Source organism: Pseudonaja textilis, chromosome 1 (genome assembly GCF_049901715.1).
Source record: "Pseudonaja textilis isolate UNSWEBS1 chromosome 1, rPseTex1.2, whole genome shotgun sequence".
NCBI lineage: Eukaryota > Metazoa > Chordata > Lepidosauria > Squamata > Elapidae > Pseudonaja > Pseudonaja textilis.
Window position 1 is genome coordinate 26,319,625 of NC_141990.1, and position 24,353 is coordinate 26,343,977.

Below are 24,353 nucleotides of genomic sequence, written 5' to 3' on the forward strand. Positions count from 1 at the left end.
TTATCCACAATAGCACTAACTCTGAAATGTGTCTCAAGGGTGACACAATTGGTGTCTGTCTGTCTGTCTGTCTATATCTTGCTGACTGAATAACTATATGCTTGTTATGCAATGTATTGCTTGTTATTACAACATTATGTTTCTTTTTAATACTAGCATTTTTGAGATGAAAGGTGGTTTATAGTCATCACCACTAAATTCAGTACCTTTTGGCCAGGTTGCAGCAATAGCCAATTTTGGTTCTGACTGCCAGAGGCTTCAACGTGTTCCTTGAAGCGGCCATCTTCATATGAAAGGGTGTTCTGATGTGAAGATGCTCTGGTGTGTTCCAGCTGCAAGGGATGAACCTGAGTTGTCATCAGCATCCCATCCGCCAGTAAAGGGGGTGCAGAAATGCGGGCGCCCAAAAGGGACCGCTTCCCCAGCCTCCTGGATAGCACACTCGCCATCACGGACACACTGCAATCAGTAAAGAAGGAAAGGACATTAATTATAATTAATAATTATCACTAGAAGGATGGGCAATCGATAGCATGAATTATAGTGCAGCCTACAAATGAGTCTCAAACATCTCTATCCCAGCACTGGCCAAGGGTCACACTTTACTAAAGTAGGGGAAGTACAGAGGTCTCAGCCTGGCAGGGCAACACTGCAAAATGGGAAGGATCATATGTATTTGGTGAGGCCAGGATGTTTGAATTTTTCTTTAGATTTGGGGGTATTGGGGGCATTCATGGAAAGCCTTGTTAGTATGTAAACTCTTTTTTTTTTTGCATTTCCGTCACCGGAATGGCTAAAACCACATCTCTTGATGTTCAACAACAGCAGCCACAGCAGGTGTGTGGAGCTACACAGTAAAGGGCTTGGAGACCACAGTTTGCCAGTTTGGCTTCACACTTCTCAAGCACAACACTGAAGCCATCCTAAGGAAGCAGAGCCTTTATAAGGAAATCCAGACTCACAAGTACTCCACACATATACATTTTTATTTTATGGTTCCTAGAGGCCAACTTCAGGCAGCAGCTCTGAGAAAATGCAAGCAAAGCTTGCAGTACCTGAGGGGCCCAGAAAAAGTGGCCACAACATTCTTGCAAAATGTAGCTTTGTACTTCAAATGAATATACCAGCCAACATTCGCCTAAGATAGTCCAAATGAATGTGGGGCTATACATCCTTCACGGCACTGAGGGCAGGTCTTTTCAGTAGGTCTGCAGTTTGCTTTGGAAAAGTCTACAGCCCTATCACTATATAACCAAACAGGAGTCCTCAGCCATGTCAGACTGAGGAAACTATTTGGCCTGGAATCAAGCAAGGAATAGATATTACCCCGAGAAAGTTCTGCTCTCTAATTGCATCCACACATGGGTTCAAGCCAGGAATGTATTTTCAGTTAAAACAGGTTTTGTTTGCAGTTAAAGTAGTGAGGAGGAAGAGAAGAACGTTCCCTTGTGTAGACATGCAGCACTGAGCTTTTGCAAAGAATCGAGAAAGAAAGAGATTTCTGTGTTTTGCATCAATTAGGGAGTGCTTTGTGTCAAAAGACAGTTTAGGAACAGAGTAGACAAGCAAAACCAATACCCACGCATGTCCCATGGGACAGTACTGACAGGAAGCTCTAGCCCCAAAGCTCAGGAATGGCTTTTTCAGAACTCAGCAAGCCACTGCTGTGTAAACAGAAAGTTGCACTCAGAATTCAGCCTGTTGAAAAAGAAAAGTTTATGTACAACCCACCATTAGTCACAGATAATCTATAGCAGAAGAGCAAACGTGAGGTTCCTGGGCTGTACGTGGCCCCTAAAAACTCTGGGAAAGGATCCCAGAGATCTGCTTTAATCTAATTAAGATGACAGAAGATGGAAATTATTAAGTACCTAGCAGGAGTCATCCTATTAACCAGGTTTAATTGTAAGGGGATGTAAAGGAACTCAAATTCAGTTTTATTCTCCCTCTTCCCATTTCTTTTTGAACTGATCTTCCTCAAAAGGGAAAACATGGGACCCTAGCCTGGAAAAAAGCTTTGGGGGTCCCGATTATAAAAAGTCTGGAATTCATTTGAATCCAGAACTCACTCTTGGAAATTACAACAAGGCAATGACTTCAAGACAGGTGTGAAATGCCTGGCTCACACACATCACAATGATTCCCTAAAAATCTGAACTTAAAGGAGTGATAACATTGTAGTTTGTTCTTAATGTGCACGTGCAATTTCCAAGCTGGCCTGAACCACAGCATTTAATCAAGCCGAGAAAGAAGAGACAAAGAGCAATATGCAGACAGGAAGGCAGGTAGATTTTCAGCTACATAGTCTGTCTTCTTTTAAATTCTTCCCTACTCTGACAGCACTTTGGCAAACTGAAATTCCAAGAATTATTTCTGTCAAACTAGCATGTTACATTATATTTTAGATATTAATAACCTGAGAAAATCCAAGTTGCAACCACCAGATCATTGCCCCAAGGCAGCCTACAAATTAAACAAAAATGGTACAGTACAGAAATCATACAAGCAAGGATCAATGACAGAGACCTTCCCCCCGTCCCCCACAAGTTTCCTATTCTGGCCCATTAACATTATACTTTGGCATGCTCTAAGAGAGAGAGATTAGAGAGAGAGAGAGAGAGAGAGAGAGGGGGGGGGGGGGGTTGCCTGTGATTCTGGGGTCATCAGGTTCTGTACCCAGTAAGCTCCCTCCCGAGTTTAACTGAAATCTGAGCTCTGTGTTTTAATTGGTATATACAGGCTTCATTCAGACCATCTCACTTAACTCTCTTTCGTATTTGGACTAGAACTGCCTTTTCCCGAATTGGACCCTCAGATATCCTGAGATTAAAACTCCAGGAATTTGTAGTCAGCTGGTTGGAACACATCTGAAAGGGCTAACTGGGGGAATTCAGCATAGGGTTTTAACGACAATCTGGATATGACGTACAGGTAGCCCTTGATTTATCACTGTCCATTACAGTCATAAGTCATAATGGGCAGAAAAGCGGGTAACCTATGTTGAACAACCTAATTTTATGGCCTTTTTTGCAGTGGTAATTAAGTGAGTCACCATGGTTGTTAAATGAATCCATGCTTGTTAAGCAAACCAATTGCTCACTATGGGATGTTTTTGAAAAGAAAAAAAAACAAGTGGTTGGTTTTGGCAAAAATGTCATAAATTGCAGTCATATGAATAGGGGGCAGCTACCGGACCTTCAGAACTGGGTTGTAATACTTTTTGGAGAGTTATTATAACTATGAACAGTCACTAAGCAACCAGTCGTAAATCGAGAATTACCTGTACTAGTTTTTCTAATTCAGAGAGCAAGCTGGCCTACAAAAGGCAGGTTGGTTAACGCAATAAAAAGGAACATTGCAAATTATTCAGCTGAAAGTATCTTAGATATATATATATATAGAATACTTTATTGGCCAAGTGTGATTGGACACACAAGGAATTTGTCTTTTGTGCATATGTTCTCAGTGTACATAAAGGAAAAAATACATTCATCAAGAATCATAATATACAACACAGTGATAGTCATAGATTACTAATAAACAATCAAATCATACTAGGAAACAAATAAAACAATATAAATTGTAAAGATACGAGCAATACAAGCAACACAGTTATAGTCATAATTGAGAAGAGATAGGTACTAGGAAGTGTTATTATAATGTAGTAGTAGAGGAATAATTGTAATACAGTCTTAGTAAATAACTTGAGAGTGTTGTAGGAATTAGTTGTTTAGCAGAGTGATGGCATTTGGGAGGAAAACTGTCCTTGTGACTAGTTGTTCTGGTGTGCAGTGCCCTATAGCGTCATTTTGAGGGTAGAAGTTGAAACTATTTATGTCCAGGATGTGAGGGGCCTGTAGATATTTTCATAGCCCTCTTTTTGACTAGTACAGTTTACAGGTCCTCAATGGAAGGCAGGTTGGTAGTAATTGTTTTTTCTGCAGTTCTAGTTTTATCCATTGAATTCTGTATCTGTCTTATTTGGTTGCAGAGTCAAACCAGACCGTTATTGAGGTACAGATGATAGGCTCAATAATTCCTCTGTAGAATTGAATTAGCAGCTCTTTGGGCAGTTTCAGCTTTCTGAGTTGGTGCAGAAACAACATTCTTTGTTGTGCTTTTTTTGATGACATTTTTTATATTAGATGTCCATTTTAAGTCTTGAGATATGATAGATCCTAGAAACTTGAAGGTCTCTACTGTTGATACTGTGTTGTCTAGTATTGTAAGAGGTGGTTGTATAGGAGGGTTTCTCCTAAAATCTACGGCCATTTCTACGGTTTTGAGTGTATTTAGTTCAAGATTGTTCCGGTTGCACCACAAGGCTAGTTGTTCAACCTCCCGTCTGTATGCAGATTCACTGTTGAATCGAATGAGACCAATCACTGTTGTATCATCTGCAAACTTGCAATCTGCAAACTAGCTCTGAGTAAGTTCTATTTATTGATTTCATCTGTGCAATGAGGTTGCTTCAATTCTGCCTGGTAGATGTACTGCCTTCATTATAGTATTGCTCTGACAAGTTAAGAACTGGGTGAAATCACAGGTTTGAATGCTTTAGAAGTAGTTACAACAACTATACCTTTAAAGGCTGCTTATCATAATACAATAGTTGTTAGAGATTCTACAATAGTAGAATCTGAGATTCATATCCTTGTGATTTAGCAAGATAGTTTGGAATAATAGTAATATTTTTATCTTCAGAACTAGGAAAACAAGTTAGAATTTCTCTCCTGGATATACTACCTATTTAAATGTGGGGAAGGGAGTAAAAATTTTCTTTAAAAAGCCTCTTTAAGGATTTGACATTTGAGGAGTTGTAGTCATGTTCATCTCCTTGTTTTGATGCTTGAGCAGGCTCTCCTGAACAGTAAATGGAAAAAAATGGGAAGCAGGTTAAGAAAAAAGGAGGCTTGGCCAAGTTTTCTTCTTGGTTCCTGTTCCATTCCTCACTTCCAGATTCAACCCTCTCAGCACACAACGTATTTTTTTTTTCTGGCAAACCTAACTGCAAGATATGGATCACTGGATGGGGAAATGGATAAGATTAGCTATTCCATACCAGAAAGGCCTCAACCCACTCTGTTCCACACAGAGTTACAGCAAGGCTGATCCCACAAGATAGGATGGTTGCCATCTAATTCTTCTGAAACCAAGTTCAGCGAACTTCAACATCCCAAATTAATGACACCAATTTACACTCCTCTACAAAATTATATTAGCTAGCAATGCAGGCTGAGATCTAAAACATCTGGAGAGCATCCTTTAACAGTACAGATTACCTAAAACTATGAATCTTATTTTTAAGTAAATTTTCAAAATTGGGTCACATTTTTAATTTATTTTTCCCCTTTAACTACACTGTAATCCTTTGCATTGGGGTGGAGTCAGGGTGACTAAATGGAGCTGAGAGCTTATTGGCTGGATGCCCCTCCTGACACCTACATGAAGTTCGCAGCAGCAATTACTCACTGTGCCCAGAAAGAGAAATATCTGCCACTACCTAGGATCGAACTCACAGCCTCCTAATTGTGAAGTGAGAGTTCCACTTCTAGGCCACCATGTCACACACAATTTTTAATCTAATAGTTCTTCCAAATTAAAATCCCAAACTGCAAAATCTACATAATTCTTCTAGAAATGTAAAATAAAAAAAACTGTCATTTAAGAGCTTTCCAGAAGTTGTAAATAAATGCTTTCTTTTCTTTTTAAATCATCTTATCCAATGGATACATTTCTGGGTAACTGCCTAAAGAAACAGGGGTAGTTTTGAAAACCAAATATCTGTATTTAAGTATTTAAAAGGTTTATATCAATGTATATTATTTTACCCCCATTTCGTGTTTTGGCAATGGGGGTCATCTAAGTTGTGTACATCAGGATCCCTCACTTGCAGCTGAGAAATTTTTCTATTACCTGCTAAATTTGAGGAAACATCAAGGCGTTGGCATAAATGTAAAGTGAGCTTTACGGGGGTGGGGTAGGGTTTCAGTTTCAAAAAAACAGTGAAAATTAAAGAAAAAATATAAAAAGTACTAGCCCATCCATATGTTCCACCTCTCCACCCACTTTCCATACCTTCAAACCACCAAAACTAACCCCTCACTCAACCAAAACCTGACCTATCTCTGGATCACAGCAGTTTTAAGGATGAAAAACTTTGAAAGAAGCTATATTCGACTTCAATATAAAATATTACTATAGTATGCATCAGTCATAATAAACAAAAATCTTGAAGGACGATATGCAACTTTTTTAGGCCAAGGGCCGTATTTCATCTTTGAGAAACATGATAGAAACAGCACTCCAAAACTAAGATAGGGCTAGGACAAACATTTAACTTTGATTTAATTTGATTTGATTTGCCTTTCAAATGAACCACATTTAAAGTGATTACTCCCCTTATATTTCACAATTTTCCTTTTGGTTACATTACACAAAGTTCTCAGGGTTATCTGAAGTTTCAGATCAAGAACAGATAGACTGCAACTTATGACCACAATTGAGCCCAACTTCTGATGTTAAGTGAGATATTTGGTTAAGTGAATTTTGCCCCATTTTCTGACTTTTCTTGCCTCAGTCATTAAGCGAAGATGGTAAATTAGTAACCCGGTTAAGTGAATTTGGCTTCCCTCTTCATCTCACTTGTCAGGTTGCAAAAGGTGATCACATGACCTTGGAGTACAGCAATGGTCATAAAAATGAATCAACTGTCAAGCATCTGAATTTTGGTCACATGATTATAGGGATGCTGCAAAGATCATAACTGTCAAAAACGGTCCTAAATCACTTTTCTCGGTGCTACTGTAATTTGATCAGTCACTAAATGAACTGTTGTAGGTCGAGGACTACCTGTATCCTTATGTGGTCTTTTAAGAGAATGGCTTTCACTTTAATATAAAGCAGCTACATCTGGTATAGCACATCAATAAGGAGAACAATTGAATAATGTAAAGGTAGATCACACACACACACAAACACACACACATACATGGTATTCAGCTTTGTTCGGGTATTTTCCCACGTCATTATAGTTGTGCTTTTAAAGTTGTAGCAACGTTTCGGCAGAATCTCATTTGCCATCATCAGGCTTCTGTATTGTGTTCGTCTGTGAGTCAGACTTTCATAGCCGTTTCAGTTTTAAATTTGGGGCTAGCCTACTGCTGTGCCAGAATGGTTTTTTTCTTCATCCTGATTGGTTGGGAGTCTTGGTCTGTGTTTATTGGTCTTGGAAGCCAAGCTGCACTAAAAGCCTCCAGTACAGGAACACAATGTTGCCAGCCAATCAAGACAAAAAAAGCCACTAAACAGACAGAAGATATTAGAAACACCAATCAAGCAGAACACAGCAAACTCCAAGACCAATATACACAGACCAAGACTCCCAACCAATCAGGATGAAGAAAAAAAAAACATTCTGGCACAGCAGTAGGCTAGCCCCAAATTTAAAACTGAAACGGCTGTGAAAGTCTGACTCACAGACGAACACAATACAGAAGCCTGATGATGGCAGATGAGATTCTATCCAAATTTATCTGGATATAAGCCCTGGTGTGTGTGTGTGTGTGTGTGTGTGTGTATATTATTTATATATATATATAAATAATTCTATTTCTAAACCTCCCAGCTTTCCCAGAAATGGGCTCTGTAACGCAGATCCTAATCATGGAACCCAGATGGTAGAAATGGAGAGAGGGGAAATGAGGCTGAAAGCAACCACCCAATAAATCATTCGCTGAGATTGGTTGATGCATTTTTGTAGCTGAACGGCAATGGGGCAGCCTCTAAAGCAGGGGTGTCAAACTCAAAGCCCGTGGGCCAAATCAGGCCTGTGGGGTGTTTAGGTCTGGCCCGTGGGGCCACCCTGGAAACAGTGAGGGACTGGGCCGCGGTGCCTCAGCCAGTGAAAATGGAGCTCGGGAGGGCCACTCCATTTTCGCTGGCGGATGGTTGCAGGAAGGTGTCACAACCAGAAATAGAGCTTGGGAGCCCAATTTCGCTGGCAAAGCACTCAGGACACCACAGGCGCCCCCAAACATGAGTGACATCAAGCTGGCCACGCCTCCCTCACCCACCCCCCAAAGTCAAACACAACCCTGATGCAGCCTTCAATGAAATTGAGTTTGACACCCCTGCTTGAAAGCAAACTTGTGCAGCGAAGTTGCAAGACCATCCTATCCAAATTTATCTGGATATAAGCCCTGGTATATATTCCTTAGGACTTTCTGCCACCTCAGCCTCTTAGTTATATTTGTACAGATTACAAGCACAGTTCAACACACAATTACGATAAGGATTGATAGAAGCTTAACTCTCCCCACAAACGAAGTCATTCTCTCTGGCTTTTAAAGGGCAACAGTTCTCACTGCCTCAGCTTTGTGTTGGGGAGAAGCAGGCAGCACCAAAGGGTTAAAAGTGAGATTCTCCAAGAAGGAAAAATCAGGGATTAAGAGCTTTTTTAGAAGAAAAGTCTAAAACCTGCAAATTTAAATCAGATACCCTCAGGATATTCCCGCAAGGAGAAGTCTGTTAAGGAGGAGTGGCAGTCTTGCCTGGAACAGGTGTGAATGAGTCTGTACTGGAGAGCTGGAGAAGGCACAATCAGAAGAGAAAGAGGAAAGTATACATACCCTCTCTTTGTGAAGGCTCTGGTGGCATTATTCTTCACACTTATAATATCTCCCCAGCAACAATTTATCTGTCATTGTTCAGGCACATTTATACAATGGTTTGGCAGAAGCCCCTTATACAAGGGACCTTTTATTTCCCACATTCAAGTGACAAAATTGAGGACATGATAGGAGGGCTTTGTTCCCACCTCCCTTGCTGAGTGAACCAGATTTCAAAACTATTCCAAGAGAAGAAAAGTTTACAATGTCACACTGAACCCAACACAACCTGCTTCAACCGCAGGAGGATAAAACCTGCAGGAACTGGGTGCTAGAGCTGATCCTTTTCACACAAAAGCAATCTCCAGTTCAGGCTGGCAAAGAGCAGCCACAAACTATAAAGCCTCACTGCATAATACAGACAAAGCTAAAATAGATTCACCAGCCTTTTGCTTTTCCCATCACATCCAGGCGCAGAGATAACTTGAACAAAACATTGAGGCTGAGTTCGCTACGGTTACTGCATCTGGGCTGCAGAAACCGAGAAAACCAGTAGAGGGCAGCAAAGAGTGGCATTTTTCTTCATCTTTTTGCTATCATCTTGCAGTTGCCCAGATTTTCAAAGTCCAGACTTGATAGCTATGGAGTTCACACAATATGGTATATCCAAATTAAGAAAAAACAGATTACTATATTTTTAAAAAATACTATTTAGCTGTGCTAATAATGAGATTACATAGCTCATACAATATGATTAAAATAACAACTGGCTTTCTGCAATATAGTGACCCACAACCTGCAGTATCATGTAATGTGTAAACCAGTCAGCAAGTTCTATCAGCAAGTCTACTGCTCAAATTCTGCAGCTCGCTCAATCTCAAACGAATGCAGATCACACACACATACCAACAGGCATGCACACCTGGTAGTTCATTAATGCAAAGGAAAAAATTTCATCCCCAAAATCAAGACAGGTAGTCTGGGGATGGGCAGGAAAGAGTTATAATTTTTTTCTGTGTAGACTCTACTAGTCCTCTTAAAAAAAGGAACTACCAAAATCTTCTAGGACAGCCCGGGGAGTACCAATTAGCAGAAAGGGGGTGCTGTTTCCAATCAGATTCACAAATGTTATGGGCAGCATCTGGCTAGTCCGAGGATGGGCAGCATGTTGCACTGGGACCACATGGAAATTTCATAGCTCATTGCAAGCATACAGGTCAGACAACCCATCCAATGTTATTGCCTGACAAACAAAAAGGCAAAAGAGAAAGGGGAGGAGGAGAGAGAGACTCTGATGCCAAAGAGAGAGGGAAAAATGGGGGTGTCGAAAACCTACTTCTGGGTCTGGCCCTGCCCACTGCTTGCTTAAGTCCCAATCCATATTGCTGCATAATTTCTTGTAGATCACTGCCAAAGGAATACACTCTTAACAATAACAACAGTAACAATAATGGCTGCCAAACTACACCCTTGTCTCTCAGATTTAATGCCAGATATCAAAATCAAAATACCATTAGGAGGGGCACAGTAGCTACATATGCAAGAGACGTATGCACAACAGAAACTGTTCTTGCAACTTTCTCTGAGCTGCATCATATTTTAATTCCCTCCCATAGAAATGATCTCGTTGTGTACTGACAACAGATCAAAGAAAAAGCTTGCCTTTTTTCTGACAGACTGAACATCACACCAGCAGGAGTTATTCCTGGAAGCAAACTACCGTATACCAATTTTTTTTCCCCAGAATGCCTTATAAATGCTGGGAAATGGCCTTGAGGGATTTTTCTTGAAAAGAATGCCATAAGGTTGGAAGTGGACAGACTGAAAAGACGAGAAGATTCTCCAACTGGGAAAATGTCCCTGGTTGAATTTGAGAGAGTTTTCTGCTTCAACACACATGGCGGTACCAAGCTAACATTGGCTGCCCACAAAAAAATGCTAAGTAGAATCAAACCTTCTTGATACTGGGATAGGAAGCCACCAGGAAATCTCAAGGCTATGGCTAGACAGAGAAGTGGAAAAAAACATCAGAAAAGTAGGCAGTAGCAAAGCACTACCATAAGATTGCCAAGAAAATGGCAAGGAGCTCCCAGAAGTTAAAGTCAATTCAAAAATGGCTTTACATTTGCTTCAACTTACTCATCTCAAGAGGTTCCTCCAGCCTTTGGTATATAGCTTTGCAAGGTATACCTATAAGTGAGGGTTTTGGCCTTCAAAAATGTTCTTTCATTAGCACTTTACATCACCCAATGTTCAAAGTGGGAAGCCAGTTTAAGCTAGTGGTCATCAGGCTAGAAAATGGGGGGCTGGGGCTGTGAGTTCCAGTCCTGCCTTAGGCCGTAAGCCAGAGGAGCAACTTTGACCAGTCACTCATTTTCAGTCCTAGGAAGCAGGAAAGGGCAAACAAACCCTTTTTGAAATCTTGCCAAGAAAACTGCGGGGATTTGTCCAGGCAGTGGCCAAGATTGACTTGAAGGTGCACACACACAGAAAATGTTCAAAGTTGGTTCCCTCCACCTCTTCTGAGAATCTGGGACCCTGCCATTTGAAATGTACAAAAAGGCTTTTCCTGTCTGTAAAGTTTCTGGTCCATAAATAATTTGCTAACTCCATTATATAGCTTGCTTAGGGCAATCTTGGTGACTCCGAAGAAATAAGAAGCCATTTTGGGGGGAGGGGGAAGGAACTTCTGTGTGGCCTCCCCAAAAAGATCTCTGATCACTGGTTAATCACAAACTTAATCAGCAACACGTATACCAAGAGATATCAGGAGAAAATGGCAGACGACCAGAAACACCACTGCATAGTGAAAGGTAATCAAGTACATGCTACCAGCCACCAAACAGGTGTTAGTTAACTCACAGGGCAAACCTTCTACAATATGTTGAAGAAGTTCAGGATTACATCTCCCAGACTGCACAGCCAAGGATTCTGGCATATTGTGAGGCAAATGGTGTGACTTGGAGAAGGCCCTAAGCTTCTAAGCAGAAGATCTGAGATATGCTCCAAGTTGCAAGCATAAAGAAGGGGTGTGGCACAATTTGGGGGTGGGGAAAACACAATAAGTACCAGTTAGGTCCACAAGGGGAGTGAAAACCTGCACGGTAACAAAGTGGGATACGAGAAAGGCCAATGGCATGCAGCTGCCTTCACTTGGGGCAATCTCCCCTTCCCATCTCATCCCACCCTGTTCTTTTTCAAGGCCAGAGCAGGGCCCAGACAAGCTCGCTCATGCCGAAGATTCCCTATTAAGAGATGCCGCTTCCGCTTTCTCTTCCACCCCACATATAAAAGAGATTCAAAGAAAGCAGCATCTGCTGAAATGCAGCACACTGGCTATGTTCACAAAACATCCTTACCTGGGTTGCTGTATTAAACATTTCTTGCATGGTGACCTGAGCTGTAAATTAATCAAGCTGGCTGGATTCACACAACACGCAAATCCAACAAGTTCACCCCATATATTGTGCAAAGGCAAACACTAGGCCTTCCGTTGACCAAGTGCGAGTTATAACGCAGCTAGCAGAATTCCAAGATGATTGTTGGGCAGGAAATGTTTAGAATATGATCTTTTGGTTCTACAATTTGTCCAAACTAAAGTTCAATCTCCTAAAAAGTCCTCCTAAAATGTCCTCATGCAAATATTTAAATCTTTCCTAAAATCAAGACACAGGAATTCAGATCTGGGGAACCAGAAAGCTGGCAAGCAAAGAGCTATTTATTTAATTGCTTACCGGAGCATTTTAAGTGCACATTACAACTCCACACCATTAGAAAGAAGAGAGAGCCCTGAGCTGCAATCTCAATGAGATTTACTTTTGAGCGAACACATTCAAACCTTGCACAGCATTGTGGAAGAGAGGGTGCATGACAAATGGGACCCAAGCTGTGGAAGGCACTGCCCAGAAGCCGAAGCCTTGCCTAGCTATGCAAAAGCTAACAGCTGCACAAGTATATTTATGTTGGGAGTCTGTGAGAAAGAAAAACGACAGTGAAGGAAGACAGCTGCAGAGACCTACAGAAAAAAAAATAGTAGTTGCTTTGCGCTGGCCTGCTCTGCTTTCTCAACTGTTGTAGTATCTTCTCCCTTTAGCGGTTCTCCACAGAGAGAGCCAAGAGGTTACCAGCCACTCAAACCACAAGGGGAAAGACTAATCAGCGTCCCAAGGCTCGCCTTCCAGGACGTTCCGCTAGTGCAAAGTCGGAAAGCGCCCTGAAGTTTGACCGGCAAAACTCAACACCACTTTTCCGCGAGACGGGCAGCCATATCAAAATTGATTTTTTTTTTTAAGAGACTTAAAATGTAGAATCTGGGGCTGGACTGCGAGGCGTGGTCTTAATGCAAACGTGACATGGCCGCAAGAAGAGGGGGAGTGGCACTTTTCCTCCCGGGGCAGAGCCCCTCTGCGCCTAGAGTGGGCGTGCCACGGGCAACCCAGGAGCGGGGCGGGCGCAGCGGCTAAGAAGGCAGAAGGGGGGCGGTTTGGCTGGCTGTGGGGAAAGGGGCTGAAGCAGGACTCAGGACCCAGAAAGGAGGGCGGGACGACGAGGACCCTGCAGAGGAAGGGAGAAGCGGGTGTTGCCTTGGTCTGCCCCCTGCCCCCCACCCCGAAAAAAAAAAATCCTGACAAGACCAAAGGAAAAGCGCCCACTAAAGGGAGGCGTGGCAAACACGCGTTGATCAAAACACAGGGCAGCTCGCACAAGGAAGAGCTGGCTACCGGGACGAAGTAAATCGCGGAAAATTAGGAACAGGAGTAAATGGACTGCGGGTTTTTAATAAAGGCGCGTTGGAGGGGAGGTTAAGGAGAAAAAAGCTAACCAAGGTTGACCTCCTGTCCTCTCGCCTTGTCCAAAGGGGAGGAAATGCGAAGAGACTTCAGCAACCACGGGGGGCGGACCGCACAGCGAAAACCACTTGCCACAGTGCAAAAGCAGGCATAAAACAATCCGGTTCCGCAAAAGACAAGAGTAAATCTAAAGGGCAGGTAAAAGTGTTAAGAGCGGCTGTCCGTGACATTGGATCAGGAAGCTGCGCGCAAGAGCTCACCCTTTTCCAGCTAGGAAGCAATTCCTAAACCGGGGTGGTGGTGAAGAGGAATCAAGCGAGACCCACGAAGTTTGCTTCGGGTTTGCAGGGGAAGCGGGTAGAAGACGAACCGCCCGCAAACCGTGCGGCACCGAGAATTGCACGGCCCGTGGCAGGTTGCGCGCGCACACACCCACTCCGCTTGCACTGGCAAGTCCCCGCTGCCTGGGCTTTTCGGGCCTCTTTCCAAGCGGCTGCAGCGCCCCCCCCCCGATTTCCTCGCGCGCGCAAGGGGTGGGGGGTGGGTGGGGGTGTGCGTGTGCGCCCTCCCCGCCGCCACCCGCGGCGCTTCTCCGCTTACCTCCAGACGCCGCTTGCCAGCTCCGCTCCCTCCTTCCTTTCCGAAGCTTGTTTTGAAATTCACCTTCCCCTTCCAGCTCCCTCCCTCCCTTTCTCTCCTCCCCTCCAGTCCCCTCCCCTCCTCTGTCCCCGGCACAAGCTGCCTCACGTACGCGGCTGCAAGCAGCCCCCGGCCTGGAGTCCCGGCTCGGAAGGGAGGTACTCGCTTTGCGGTGGCGGCGGCGGCATAGCAGCACGTCGAGGAAACGCGCAAAACCAGAACGCAACCAACGCGAGCCGCACTGAGGAGCAGGCTTTTTTGGGGGAGGGCGGGGGTGGAGGAGGAGAAGCGCCTTGGCAATTCTGCACACATCCGCCAACCCGCGTGGCCACAAAATAGCAGGCGCCAGCTGACTGGGCAGACAGCATCCACGGGGCAAGTGCCACCAGTCGGGCATGGAAACCTCGAGGCGTGTGGCGAACCGCCGCTGTAGACAAAATGCTAGCTCAGGTGAATTTCTGGTTCCTCGCACGCTCGAGGAAGGTTTTATTACTACTGTAGCTTCGAGGATCGGGTGATACTGTACTGGGCACACGCTAAAAAGGACACTGGCGTCGGGCTTTTGCTTAACAACACTTTGGCAACTAGGAAGGCCAGAAGTCCCCTACGTATGTCAGATTTCAAGCCCCATCATTCCCAGCTGGCGGGGGTTTAGCTTAAAAAAATGCATTCGTTCAGAAAGACTTGATGGATATTTGACACTTGTTATGCTGCCTCCTATGCAAACGCCTTGCAAAGTGGCTTATAAAATATAAAATAATAGATACAAATACAAACTATATTCATTTCAAAGGTGAGATCAAAGAAAAACAAAAGCAAAGGAGACCATTTCATGAACTATTGGTGCAGGATGAAAAGATACATTTCAGCACCTAAAAATTAACATACCCAAGTTCTGAAGATATAGGCATACAGAACAGAAATTAAAAAAACATGGAAGCGAACACGAAGTGTGCAGAGGGGGAGCAAAACAGGTTGCAGAGACTAGCACCATCATACAAAGGGGACACACAGAAAGCTGTGTCACTTATCCAATTAATTGACTCAAAAATTACTAGCATATATAGAATTACTTCATTAAGCAAATAATCTTAGCATTGATTTGGAGCCATGTTCACTGCAGAGGAAATCAGTTTTATTTTTTTAAAAAAGTTTGCCATTTTTCACCACTGAATTTGCCACTACTGCAGTTATCCTTCTTAACACACATATTAACAAGTTGTTTGCCCCGGGGGTTTGCAATCATTTGTTTGAAGAGACACACCTACACTGCAAATAGAAGATGGAGTGTAGCTCAAGACTCAAGGAAGCAATGAAAGAGCCTAGAAAACTCTGAAGAAAAAAATGGTGCTGCCAAGCTAAAACGTGATACCTTTGACACCTTATATTTATCAGTTTAATGTTGGAGAGCTCCTTCCTTGGTCTTCTAACATCCCGTATTCTTAACTGCAGGGCAAAAACGGAGCCATTTTTCATTTGCATTTAAAAATAAGCTTATTTGAATTTTTTAATAAAGACTGAACCGGATCAGGCAACCAGATAACCTTTTCAAGGGCTGTTTTGTATATCATAGTTGTGTTTATCAATTCAGTTTTACCTAGATAGACTTAAACTTAGGTTCCTTGAAATGGACATTTAAAAAAAATGTTGGAACACTAACTTGGATTAACTAGTATAATTATTTGGGGGAGAGAAAGCACCAATATTGAAGACATGTTTTGCAGATACTAGCTTCCAGTTAAAGCAGCCTTGGAATCTTCCTTGAGATCCAAAAAAGTTGGAGAATTCTCACAATTCCACTCTTTCGGGGAGATATAGCATGGCTCACTGAAGTTAGAACTAATGCTCCTTTCCTGTGTCATATGGTTTACTGAAAGTCCAGTTCTGTTGATTTCACCCTCCCAGTGTAGAAGAGCAACCAAATTTGAGGTCCCAAAGTGTAGCCATTTTGCCACTGAATTTCAAACAAAGTCTCAAAACACGGGTAAAACATAAATGGGCTATATATGAGCTGGTCTGTAGCATTTTACACTGTTATAAAATAGTTCTCACCATTAAGAAGTCTTAGTTTTTCCTAGATTGATGTAGCTGCTTTATGCCAGAACAAACTATTACTATCAGCTTGGATCTTCAACTATTTTCCAGAGAAAAATCTTCTATAAATGTTACTGTCTGATTTTTCTTTCCACTGGAGATATTAAGATTTGAATGTGATTCTAAATGCCAAAAAGGGTCTATGTCTAAACTAGCATGTGCCAATTGTAAGTGAAAGTCTCTGACAGCTATATATTCTACCTAATGTTACGTGATACATTATTCAGACATTATCCAGCCCCATCCACAAGAAGCAAGATATTTCACATATACAAGAATGAGAACTGGGTGTATCTATTCAATTAATTGAGGAGGATAAACTATTGGAAAGCTGCAGTGAGCAGATCATAAAGTGAGTAGAGGCTTATCTGCAACTTTGGTAGAGCAGAAATTCTCTTTTTTTTTCCCAGCTGAGGAGGAAAGAATGGTTTGTCTTCCAAAGCATGCCAGGCCTATTTTAGAATTTTAGATTAACTGTCCTGTGGGTTTTTTTCCCCACCACAAATGGTGTTGCTGGGTTTGGGGGACATGCTGTTGAAATCCACAGATACAGACACAGCTTTGACACCTGCAAAAAAATGTGGTTTGGGGATTGAATGTATTCTCGTTTGACTTGAAGTAACCCCTTTCCACCATCCATTTGCTATCTAAAGCAGTCTTTCCCAACCTGGAACCCTCCACATGTATTGGAATTGCAATTCCTAATTTTTTAGAAACTGGAAGCTCTAGGAATTCCAGTCCAACCTATCTGGAGGATTCAGAAAGGCTGCTATGAGGCTTTCTGTCTACACAGTTGAGGCTGTCAATAAATATAAATAAGTACAAATGCATATAAAGGAATTTCCCCCCAGATTTTATGGAAAAACTTCTGTAATTGCACACTGATTCCTTTGAGGAGATGAGCTACAAAAGTGTTTTTAGTGAGTTAAAAGTCTCAAAGACCAACCATACCTGTTTGCAAAATAAAGGAAATCAAGACATTTTCATTAGCCAATCTTGGTGAAACAAGGAGTTCACTTTCTACTTAAGACCACAGTAGAAGCAAAATATATGCAAGCATTAATGTACAAACATCCAGAAAAGTAATACACAAATGATTATGTAGCTGTAGTTTGCTTCCTCTGGGAAACAGCTAAAACTACCTCTTGCCTACTGAATGTTAGGCTACACAACCATCTTCCTCTGCCAGCATGGCCAATACACACGCTGTCTGCAGAGGTTGGTGGTCGAATGCACCTGCAGCTGCGCCCTTAGAAAAGGCGGAGATTCTGCTTTTCTTCATGAGGAAAGAGCTTAATTTTGGCAAACGGTAATTGGAAGGAAAGGAGGACGGAGGAAAAGTGGTTGAATATGTCAGCCAGCTATAAAAATGCGCAAAATATGAAGTAAACCCGGGAAGCTTTTTCTTAAAACATTAGAAGTCGAAAATGTGTATTGAGGCAGATCACGGAGATTGTCAAAACCAAAACTGCACTTTTTTCCTTCAAGCCTAAGCAGTTTGGGGGGCTCTCAGTCGTCAGACGAAGCAATGGCCGCTGGCTCCTAAGAAGAATCCAACAGGACTGGATCGTTTCCAGGCAGATGAAGTAACTACTGTAAATTTAATAATGGATCCTGCATGTGCAGAAGCAATATATCTGCCAACAGCCGCTTTGGCCGATTAAGCACAAAACCAGCGACAATAACTCGCCGCCTTCCAGCCGCTTAAAAGCTCCCTCCGAGAGCCACTTTTGCACGCGTTGTTTGGAACTATATTGGACCTTTGCTCCGAGCCAGCCCCCATTTCGGCTGTCCTTTCGCAAGATCTACCACCTTTTTGCAGCGAACACCCAACGAGCTTGCCTGAATTTATTTACCAGTCCCGCCAGTGCACGGTGGACTTTGGCAGGGCCTGCGCAGCTCCGTCGCTGCACCCATCACCTCACCTTGCAGACGGCTCCTCCCGGGGCGGGCGGCAGGGGGAGCGGACGGGGAGGCCTGGCCGCCTCTCCCCCGCGCGCGCGACTCCACGTGCTCCCGACGCCAGGCTTTGCTTCTCGCCTCCTTCTTCCTCCTTGCCGGCCGGGTTAGAACAGCTCGGAAAGATCTGTTGTAAACAAGCTGCCCTCACGGTCCAACCCCTCGGCGCGCATTGGCTGCGCGGCTCTATTTAAATACACGCCCCCAGTCGGAGCCCTGCAAGAAATAAACAGCGAAGCCAAGCCGCTTCAGCTCTCCTGCTAGCGCCTCGTCGTCCTCCCCCGCTTTCACCCACTCCCTTTCGTCCAGCTCTGCTTTTTAAGCTCTTTTTCAACTCCTTGCTGCGATTGCGAAGCTCGGTAGAAGATAGCAGGGTTTTGTAAATTTTACCTTTCCAGCCCATAAGGGGATTCTTCTTGTCCCTGAGTGAGACAGATTATTATTAACGTTATTCGTCGCCTTCATGTTGTAAAACCCAAAAAGTCCTCTTTGGAGGAAATGCTATTGTCGTGAAATAACCGTTCACAAAACTGACCTGTAGAAGCATTAGCGCATTATGGCTGTGGTGTAGCTCAACGACAAGGAAAGGATACAACAGCGAGCCTACCATTACTAAATGCATCCGTGGGCACCTGCTTTTGGCCTATCTTTCAGCAACCTTTCAGGACTGTAAAGATGGCTGAGATTCAAATAAAGATGGCCCATGGTAGCCTTTCCAACTTCATAGATCATTCATCCCATCATCCTTAGGTACTACAAATGATCTACAAAGTTATGTAATACTAAGTGCTGTTGTAGCCTCGGGCTTTACCAGCTAGAGTTTAGTACATAAAGTTAACTACTAATCCTCATGTAAAACATAAACCCATAATATCTTTCTGATATTAATACAAGAAACTGACTAAGCTCAGCCAGAATCTAGTGTTGCTGTAAGCTGAATAAATGGCCTTAACCTTTGGTTCTGTCTTGGGATTGTGGTATAAATTCTTCAGGAATAATAAAGCAGAGTGATGGATTCTTTTATTTTAATACTGATCAATATTAGTGTCAAATGCTATATAATATGTATGTTACATATTAAGGGTAGCAATGAGGCATGTTGCTGGCACATGAGTGCATTAGGCCCAGAGAACTGGTGGTATTAATTTACTCTATTTTTCAAAAACAGATCTCAAAGGCAGTCATATAAACAATAATAGAAATGACTCGTTCAAGTATTTGCTGGAGAGGTTCAATTAATATTACTAATCATTGTGTTGGTAGTTACTTTTACCTCTGTGACATTTCTCCTTAGGCTGATTTCAAATCTTGGAGGTTAAATATAGGAAGAAAAAAACTTAATAGGGGAGAGACAGAAGAGAATGGGTCAATCCAGAAAAGAGTTATAAGTCTGCTTCCATTCGTGGATTACCTATTGGTGCTAACAAGCATTTCTTCCCAGGTCAGAAATTGGCTTCAATGAAGGGAATGTTCACTGCAGTGGAACATGGAAGGAAAGAGTTAATTTACCCACTCATGCCAAGGAGGGTGCTCCTTCCTAGAGAATGCTATTTATTAAAATCAGGAATACATGCTTAATTGGATGTGTAATATAGGGTTGATATGCGATCCCTATTCTGCTGAATTCAAACTCTAGTTAGTTCATTAGTGCTGAATGCATTCACAAGGCCAGAAATAGGACTATATTATACAAATATTGGATTGATTGACTCTTTCTCCAATTCCTCGTGTGGCAATGGCAACAGCCTAGATTTTGGAATATGATCTCCTGGATTGGTTGAAGAAGCTCCAGATTAGCTTGATTTACACATGTGCATGCATGCATGCACACGTATACGCATGCGCATGCGCATGCACACACGCACAGATCCCTGCTATTTTCCCCACCCAGTGGCTTCTCTGTCAGCTTGGACCGTGTCCAAGTCTTCTGTGCACAGGGCCAGTGCAAGCACACACACAACATCTTTCGCTTTCCTTCGGCCTGCCTGCTCACAAGTGCCATGCAGTTTTATACATGCAGGAGGAAAAAGCACTGTGTTTCTCCCATTGCCTCTGGCTGCGCAGGAGGAGGAGTGGACACACAACAGAATGGTGAGAGAGGCAGAAGCACACGCCAGCTTGCCCCTGTATGGTACTTCTCTGAAATGCTTCCTGAATTGCAGAGAACGTCTTTTCTTTGCATTAACTCAGGGCATGTACCTGATGCCAGGGCACAATACACCTGATTGTGCCACACTTTAATGAACATAAAAATAATCACATGCCTTCAGGCTTGCCTTTATGGAAGTTTACAAGTTAAAAACAAACCAGATACAATTAAGTGTATCAAAATGTCTCTGAAAATTCTAGGGATCTGCACACCAAATTTCTTGTTGCAATCTAAAACTGACATATTGTACAACATGAGACAAGGCAAAAGTACATTACATGTTCTTGGTGGTTGGAGCTAATCTTCCCTCTAACCATAAAGTTTTTGGGTTGGCCCCAGTTGTATATTCCCAATAAATTAACAGCATCCAAAGTTTCCAGAAAACTGGCTATAAAACAACTGTGCTATAGTTGTTTTAGTAGGATTTTGCTCTAAAAAAATCCAGTTATATTTAATTTCTGTTATGAACTGGGCTGTTGGATTGGTTGCTTTGTATATTAATATTATTTTAAGTTTACAACTATGCAAAATTAAAATATATTTTCTGCTATAAATTTGGAATTCTAACACATCCTCCTTTATGTCCTCCTGCAGAAAGCCTTTAATATTCTCTCTTTCTCTCTCTCTCACACACACACCTATTTCAATTGCCTCTCAGATTGTTTTGTATAGTGGGTGTTAATATTTTCAGAATTGTGTTCCTATTGCTTTATTTACTCAAATCTACATTTTTTTAAACATCAGTTGTAGCCAGCATACAGAATTTCTGTTCATTGTACTCATTTGGTTTTAAGACTTTCATGTTCAGAAGGAAGTTTCTTTCTAATAGTCTGACTCTGCATATTAACTTGATGTTATCTTTTTCAATGTGCAATTCTGAGCTTCTCTTGTTGATTTGATTAACTGCCAAGTGTTGGTTGCGATGATTAAACTTGCCTATTGGAAAGTTAGTATAAAACATGCTTATTTTCCTAAGATTCTGGATGGATTCACACAACACATAACATTTGCTAGTCCAGCCTCATCTCCAGAGATCTTAAATCCTGGGTCCACCTCAATTAGCAATAAGTCCTTTTATTCACAGGAAGACAGTTAAGCCCACATGAGTATACATAAAATGAGAAAATCCCTGAAAAGGGTACTAACAATATATAATAAATTGCAGTTATTAAAGACTGTTGTCTAACAGGTATATCTGCTGATTAAATGATTCACAGGTGTAATATCCATATACCCTAGTGACTATTCTACGCAAGACAATTCTGCTGGTGACTGTGGGAAGGGGCAAAGCTTGTGAGAATCCCAATGCATAATGCATGAAAACATGACACATAATGCAACACCTTTCTCACTGCAACTCACACAGAGCTAAAATGTGGTTTCTTTCCATAGGAAACACTGAGGAACATGCCGGAGAGAAAGGAAGAGGAACAAATGGGGATGGGCAACACAAGGCAAAGATTTTGACCTTGAATATTCCTGTATTCAAGGCAAAATTCATGTAAGGAAAAGAAGTACAATTGCACAGTCTTTCCATTTGTATCCCAAAACTCCAGTTAAGTATGTTCCTTTGATCTCCCCTGCTGAATATTTAAGAAAAAACTCAAGTGGCAAGTGCACAACGTATCTTGTCTGAAGAAATGCATTATTTTTAAAAATTATTTTGTCCAGCATGAGGAATTCCTGTATGAAAAATAAATGCTAGAGGGAAACCCTCCCTTAACTATTGATCTAAAGCAGGATGTGTGTTGGTTCAAAAATCTAGGATATGGATATGGCTCTAAAAATAGCTACCAATGAGTTCTCTTAATTTAATTGTGATTAATTTCAAATAAATTCTGCAGAAAATTCTCTTTGATACTATTGTAAGGGCATATGTGACACCATGGGCATATATCAATGCAGGATATTGGGGCAACTGGGCAAGATGTTTTCTACTGCTCGTCCATGGTTTTTCTTCCACTTCCCAGTGTCTAACCATAGGGTATCCTGGTGGCCTTTCATAGACGTATGTTTATCTGTCACGCTAGTATCCAACTCAACAGAGTTTAGCTTCCAAGGGCAAGCAAAGTTGGATAGGCGCTGCCACATGGAGGACATTTAAATTAAATTTTATTTCCTTTTCATTCTGGTCCTGCCCACTTCTTTCTCCCAAATGTAATTACTTTTTAGCACACATCAGTCAAAGGCCAAATATAACCCTCAGTAAAGGAAGCTGCACACTGCTGACATAAGCAAAATACTTTTGCTGGGAGAAGAGCAATAAACTTGCTCCACTGCTGCATAATGGGGTGTGGAGTGTGTGTGGAGAGGGCTGGCTTCTCCTGAATGTGCTATCCTGTGCTTTGGAAAGACTTTCAGGCTTTTGTAGATGCAATGGGGAGAGTGTGAAGTAAACATCCCACTGTGCAGAGCTTAATTCATGCAACGCTGGAGGCTGCTCATTAGTGCTTGTTTTATCAACAGCAACATACAGGCACTTTTGTAATTTCAAATCCCAGCAATTTTTTTTTAATGGTACCTGAGCTGGTGATTTCATGATCAGCAATGTGCTGCTACTTTGTACTACTGGAATCCCAACATATGTATATTAAAACACCTTTTGAAAAGTAGTATTTTTTTCAAAACAGTCTTTTTAGAATTCTGGGAATCATAGGAATATTTTTTAAAAAGGACTGGCTTATGTGAGCTTCTTCACTTATTTAACAGTAGATGTACCTTTAAGGCCATGTGCCTCATTCTTCATGCACTCAAATCTCTTGGCTAGTACTATATGAATCATCCAGAGAATATGTGGTTGGTTGAACACCAACCAATCTACACCAGTGTAGATCCTGGAAAATCTTTAGCCACTCAAAGAAATTCTGCTGTATGGCTACTTGATGATGCATGACAGTAAAGAAACCCAGTTTTGGAGCACTTCCACCATTTCTGTCCCCCAGTTCCTTCATGTTTCATGAAGATTGATGTGCTTCATCTTTACCGCTGCAGCCTTTAGAACACCAAAGCGAAGCTCTTCTTCCATCTATCTGTAAAGATAACAACTTTCTCAATTTCAGGCTTGACACATCCATGTAGCTTTCATGCCAACAATGCAAAAGTGGTGTGCTGCTGCCTTCTCCCTGGATGTTGGGAATTCCTGGTGGTTTCCCATCTAGATTCAACATTTTATAAATAACTCAAGTCAGTGAATATTTCTAATATACCTTCTTCCTCCAATCTTTTCCACATTTTTAAAATTTAAGCAACACAACACTGCTTAGATTTTCAAGATCAACTGAGGTTGACCAGATATTACCATTGGTATAAAAATAACTGACCAATAGGAGAGAGTATCCCCTCTTCCCCCCCAATCAATTGGATTTACTTACCTACCTACCTACCTACCTACCTATCAAATGTAGAAACTGCCCATCTCCCTCAGGACGAAACTCATCCCATCCTTTGTTGATTCTGGAGCAACAAACATTTTTTCACTTCCTGCACAAAATAAATAAAATGGCTGGCTACTACCCAAAAACATACTGGCTACATGTATTTGGCCATTTGCAAAATAAACCCCAAAACAGAAGAATAGCTATAAAAAGAGAGGTGCAAAGTCACCCATCTACCCTTCCTCTTCCACTTAAAAGTCCATTGCTAATTGTGACAATGATAGAACAAAGGCCATAACTTTATGGCATTAAAAATAATTCCTACTTTCCAACATTAGCAAGCAGTACTTTCCAACAGATAGCATGAATAGGACGCTAAAGGTGGCTGACAGAGCTGTGAGGGAGAGCCCTGGCACAGCAAAAGCCCTCCACAAAAAAAAGGGGGTGGGTTGCAAGTGTGTGTATGTGCATTCATGCAGCACAAGACAGTTTAAAAAAACCCAACACTTCAACCAGAGCCTAGGGATACTTTGTGGGAGGAACACAAGTTTCCTCTGCTCTCTTCAATCAGCTGACTGCTGTTCTGACAAAATACCAAAAGGATCTACTACCAGAAAAACTCAAGTAAAACGCTGTTTTAAAGTACAATGGAATGAACAGGATTGGGTATATTTACTTCCCTCTACTGTATATAAAAAAGCAAAACTGAAGAGGGATGAAGCCATCCAGCCCTCTCTTC

At 42.1% G+C, this 24,353-nt stretch overlaps 1 protein-coding gene and 1 long non-coding RNA gene across 12 annotated transcripts in view; one reads left to right on the forward strand and one right to left on the reverse strand.

Annotated features, from left to right (window-relative positions):
• ZNF395 (zinc finger protein 395) overlaps positions 1–24,353 on the reverse strand; it is an 80,224-nt gene that overhangs the window by 26,610 nt on the left and 29,261 nt on the right. For 2 of the 11 annotated variants that reach the window (XM_087929752.1, XM_026715991.2), the window contains exons 1-2: positions 18,058–18,199; positions 207–459 (exon numbers count right to left, since the gene is read on the reverse strand). In XM_087929752.1, coding sequence (XP_087785878.1) covers positions 207–449 — 243 coding nt within the window. In that variant the 5' untranslated portion in view covers positions 450–459; positions 18,058–18,199. The other 9 variants (XM_087929767.1, XM_087929737.1, XM_087929776.1 and 6 more) reach the window with 9 other exon arrangements.
• Positions 14,410–21,678, forward strand: LOC148127533 (uncharacterized). Its single transcript, XR_015742853.1, has 2 exons — positions 14,410–14,488; positions 21,633–21,678. It is a non-coding gene; the product is annotated as an uncharacterized LOC148127533 (long non-coding RNA).